This window comes from Arachis ipaensis, chromosome B03 (genome assembly GCF_000816755.2).
Source record: "Arachis ipaensis cultivar K30076 chromosome B03, Araip1.1, whole genome shotgun sequence".
NCBI lineage: Eukaryota > Viridiplantae > Streptophyta > Magnoliopsida > Fabales > Fabaceae > Arachis > Arachis ipaensis.
In genome coordinates, this window is record NC_029787.2 from 128,429,881 (window position 1) to 128,435,328 (window position 5,448).

General features: G+C 37.1%; 1 protein-coding gene across 1 annotated transcript in view; it reads right to left on the bottom strand.

Moving 5' to 3' along the window:
* The window catches only part of LOC107631778 (uncharacterized PKHD-type hydroxylase At1g22950), a 3,719-nt gene extending 2,907 nt beyond the window's left edge, over nucleotides 1-812 (bottom strand). The window contains exon 1 of the mRNA XM_016335326.2: nucleotides 362-812. Within this exon, the coding sequence (XP_016190812.1) occupies nucleotides 362-667 (306 nt within the window). The 5' untranslated portion in view covers nucleotides 668-812. The remainder of the gene's footprint in view (nucleotides 1-361) is intronic.

Genomic DNA, 5,448 nt, shown 5'->3' on the forward strand with positions numbered 1-5,448 from the left:
CCTTCCCCCCAAAAAAATCATGCAGAACAACCCTAAATCCTCTGCTTTCATTCTATCCAGGTGCTGTAAATTAATTTTACAATGACACCCAATTTAAACCCTTAAACCTGAAGCAGAAGCATCACTGCTAATTAACATTTCTTGAGACACAAGGTATGCAATTTACCCTACTACAACGCTACCAATATTAAAACACACAATCATTCCCAGCAATAAGCTTCAAGAAACAAGCAATAATGACCAGGAAACAAGCCTTTCAGGTAAGGACAACGAAATGAAAAACATTCAAGAACACAAAACATGCTAGCAAGAGCGACAAGCAAACGATGAACAAAAACGAGAGAGAGAGAGAGAGAGAGACTCTAATGCGAGCGGCAGGGGGAAGATAGTCGAGGAGAATGGTTCTGAGGTACTTGAGCTTGTCCCCGCGAGTTGCATTGAGCATGTTCATCGGAAGGTGCTTCTCCAGAGAGCTGAAAATCGAAGGGCTGAAATCCAACTCCAATTCATCGTACGATTCCGATACGTGGTCTCTGATCGGGTTCACCCTCAGTCTCTGGCTCGAAACCGCTCCACCGTATGCGCACCCGGGGACGGCGTTTTCGGCGCCCCTCAATGCCGGGGATGCCACCCTCCAGTGGTCAGTCGATTCGCTGTGGAGGGACATGGTTCGAACCCTGCATTGCAACAATCAGCGTTTTTCTCTTAACATAGCATTCAGGGTGCCAAAGGAAACACTTTAGGGGAGATTAGGGTTTTTGGTGAAAATGCGGGTACCTTTTTTGTTTTTCTTTTCTTTCTTTGTTTTGGTTTTTTTTTTTTTTTTGGGTCAACTCTTACTTGTGATTGTGAATGCTGTTTATCTTATTTTTCAAGCACTGCATTATTGAATTTTTCTGTTTATAACATAGTTTTAAAAATCGAACTGGACCGGCCGGGTCAATCGGATTAACTGGAAACCGATCACTAGGCCGGCTCTGTTAAGCCTATAAATTGTTTGACAAAAATCGGTTATAGAACCGGTCGAATCGGCAATTAATTGGTGAGCCGATAGAACCGGCCGATTTTTAAAGGGTTTTCGGTTCGAAAAAACTCTCCAAACGACGCCGTTTTGCCTTTAGAAAAAAAAAAACCTAAATCCCTTTCGTCACCCATAACCCAGTCATAGTACACACACTCTTCTTGAAATTGAGAGAAGAACCCTAGCCCCTAATCGTGCAGCCCGCAGCCACCGCAGTTCGTAGCCACCGCAGCGACGGTTTTGACCACCGCAACACCGCGTCGTTGTCTTCGCCGAGCTCTTTCTCTCTCTCTCTGTTTGTTGGCGTCGTCTAGTCGTCGGAAGCAGGGTTGAAGATTCTGCGGTCGTCGTTGTCGAGCTCTCTCTTCTCCTTGCCGTCGCTGTCAACCGCTCTCTTCTCCTCCGTTGAGTTCTCTCTTCTCCTCGTCGTCGCTGTCGAGTTCTTTTTCCCCCTCGCCGTCGCCGTCGAACTCGCTCTTTGTCGCCGTTGAGCTCGCTCTCCGTCTCTCTGTTTCTTCCTCCGATCAGCATTAAACACTGCTTCCTGAATTTGATTTTGCTTGTTTTGTATTGTTGATCTGTTGTTAATAATACTGATTGAGTTGCTGGATTAGTTCATTGATTGGGTTGCTGAGATTTTGTTAATTTTTTATTATTCTGAGTCACTGAGATTTTGTTAATTTCTTATTATTTTGAGTTGTTATATTCTGCCATAGCAATATTGTTGCTGGATTTTCTAATCTGTCTCTTTGGCCCTTCCTTTGGTAAATATTAAGTATGCTTCTTGAATTTGTTTTTGATTTTATGCTTGTTTTGTACTGTTAATTTGTTGTTAATAATACTGATCGAGTTGTTGGGTTAGGTTAATAATTCTGAATTATTGAGATTTTGTTTAATTTTAATTATTCTTGATTTGTTATATTCTGTCATAAACTCATAATAATATTGTTGCTGATTTTCTGATTTTTTAATTTTGAGTTAATTTTAATGATGTCCGACAATCTCAAACGGATTATATGCTTTTATATATTAATTCTGGTTTATTATTATACATTGATCATGCCTATGCTTTCATATGTTAATAGTTAACAGTGAATGAAATAACAAAATTTGTTTCATTCAACCGTTTTAATTATTGGTTTATTGATTTAAAGGTTCAATTGATTCGACCGTAGTTGAACAAAAAAAAATCGTTTTATAATAAAATAATAAATAAAATATAAATAAATACACCAAAATTATACGATCTTATCAATTTACAAACTTAAAAGTTTTTTTAAAACTCTTAAAATATATATTTCCAAGTACTTTTGTCATCATCTTTTTCGGCTTTACATTCATCACTCAATTAAAAGATTATTTTTGTCATCATCTTTTTCAGCTTTACATTCATCACTCAATTAAAAAATCCACAACCCTAATCTTCTGTGATTTCTTTTGAAAAAATAAAATCCTATTCAAGAAGGAAACCAAAGCTGTAAGTAATTGAGAATATTTGTGAAACTCAGCACCAAGACATAGAACAAATATACATATAGAGCAGTACCAAACAATCCAATTTTCAATTCGATGAATTATAAACAAAAGGGTGTCTAAATATCCACAGAATCAATAAAATTCAGCATTAAAAAGCATCAAAAACCAAATTTTGCAGTTAAACCGTGGTTTACTTATTTTAATTCCTCCTATTCAAATGATATTTCCACCTTAACTGTGGTTTCTGCATAAGAGAAATACACTACCATTATCATCATCACTCCCAAGATCTCCAACAACGGCATCATCTTCATGATTTTCTTGCTCTAAATCAATAACATTGGATGTTTGTTAATTTTTTGAAAGCATCAATTTGGTTTAAAATTAAAATACAGCAACAAATAATCATCCCAAACTCTGAAATGAATAATTTTATCAACAAAAATTCAAAAAAAGCATACTCATAAATTAAAAAACAGCCGCAGCAGAGTAACAAACCCATTTTAGCAATAATTTCGACAACACAAAATCAATTTCTTTGATTGATTTCACATTCAGAAAATCACTAATCAGATTCAGAACAGACTCAACAGAGCAATAACAATAGAACCCAATTACAATATCACAACAACCCACTACCCCATAATCTCAACAAACAACATCCAAACAATTAATCATTTAATCATGCTTCAACAATTACTCATTTAATCATGCTTCAAGCAAACAGTTTTTCAACAATTAATCATGCTTCAGCTTCCAAGCAATCAGCTTCAACAATTAATCATGCTTAAAACAATCAGTTTTAACAATTAATTATTTAATAATGCTTCAAATGGGTGTTGACCCGATCTGTATACGAATGGTGTTGCTGAATGAAATGATGAATGTTGAACCAACAATTAATCATACTTCAAGTAATAACAGCAAGGTTTGAAGTTAGAACCAACAATTAATCATACTTAAACAATTATTATTACAACAAATTAATTTTATACCTAGGGTTAGTGGAAGACAGGAAAGAATGTAGAGCTGGCGGCGACAGGGACAGTGGTTGGGGTGGAAGGGTCGAACAGAGCTGGCGTCGGCGAGAAGACACTCGCGACAGCAAGGAGTGGTGGCAATGGCTGCGATTTCCACGGCTGACTTCGCGGAGGAAAGGGCTGTGTGAATCTCCAAGCTGGCTCTAGGAACTTGCGACGGTGAGTGACTTCCACAGAACTTGCGATGACTGCGGTGGCTAGACGGAGGTTGCGTCGGAAGCTCGAGGTGGAGACTCGAGGCGTGGGAACTGAGTGCGAGAGGTGATAGTGGAGAGCTGGAGGGTAGAGGCTCGAGAGTGGGGGCTGGGTGAAGACTGAGGCTAGGGTTCATTTCTGGATCTGTGGGTAAAACGCAGCGTTTTTGGCAAAATTTAAAAAATCGGCCAGATCACAGTTCGGTTCGACCAACCGTTTCTGGCCAGTTCATCGATTCAACTCCGGTTCTTGAATTTAACGATTTTGCCTTCTGTTCGAACCGTATTTGCTAACGGTTCTCGGTTTGACCGGTTCGGCCGGCCGATTCGAACCGATCTTCAAAACATTGGTTTTTATGCATAAGTGTTCATGGTCTAGAGTCGAGTAAGGGTGCACATGGTCCGATCCGCCCCGGCTCCAAATATTTTAGAGGCTAATTTGGTGTATTTTTATCGGGTCTAGAGTCGAGTAAGGGTCTCAAAAATAGACCCGGTCATTATTTCGGGTCGGACCCCCCGGTTTCACCCGACCCATGTGCACCCTAAGAGAACTAAAAAGGTATATATGTTTTAAATTAATTTCAATATTATGTTATATTAATTATAAGTTTATTATTTTATTTTTAATCACGCTTGTTGAATTATAAAATAGATTAAAGAAGCATCAAATTAGAATTTATGGACAAATTCAAATTCAAATATGGATATCAATTTTTCGGCAATAAGTTTCTTCTTTATAAATAAGTACATCATAAATAAATTTCTTTATAAATAAGTTTATTTATAAATTATTGTTAAAGCTTTAAAGACCCGGTTTGGATCCGGTATAATTGTGGTCTGAAAATATTTAGATTTCATCGGGTTTAGAACTGGGTTAGGGTCTAAAAAATAGACCTAGTGTATATTTAAGGCCGGATCTGGATTAGGATTAACCCGCTTTCATCTAACCCGTGAACACCCCTATTCGTTACTTCGTTATCTAATTTTATTCTTAAAAATTTTTTCCAATCAAATTAATCCTTAATAACAAAAATGCTAGGTGTGTATTTTTATTAACTAAGTTATTAAAATTTAAATTTCATTTACATTTTTTCTCCTCCTTCTCTTTTAATGTCATCATCGTCATTACTGCCACCACCACACTAGGCCTCCTCTTTCTCCTTCAACGTCATTATTGTTACTGTCGCCACCACCGTGTTACAAGACAAATGCTGAATATCGTCAAATTTACTATCAGATTTAGCGTCACAGATTAGTCCATAGAATAATATGAGAATAAATTAGTCTATCTTGAGCCACAGGACAAAATAAGTTAAGATTAATATTTAAAGAAGTGAGAAAGCAAATATGTTTAACATGACCTTTAATTATGGTGAAACTTCTTAATTTCGCTATTGAACATTTGAACTTATCTTCATAATGTTTGCTAACTTCGAATTTGAAGTACGCAGATCGCCCAGCAGATTTTAGCCCATTTGTCATCCCGTAACTTGCATGATTTAACTACATATCTTTATTCATGTATGTTACATGATACACACTATTCTACTTCTACTTTATATATAAATATAAACCTAACTTATTAGGTTGCAACCATAATTCTGAAAATTGGACCGAAACAACCAGTTAAATCGAAAATCAGCGATGAAAACAGTCCGATCCACTATTAAAAACTGTCCATTCAAAAACCGGCAAAAAATTGGCCGGTTGGACCGGA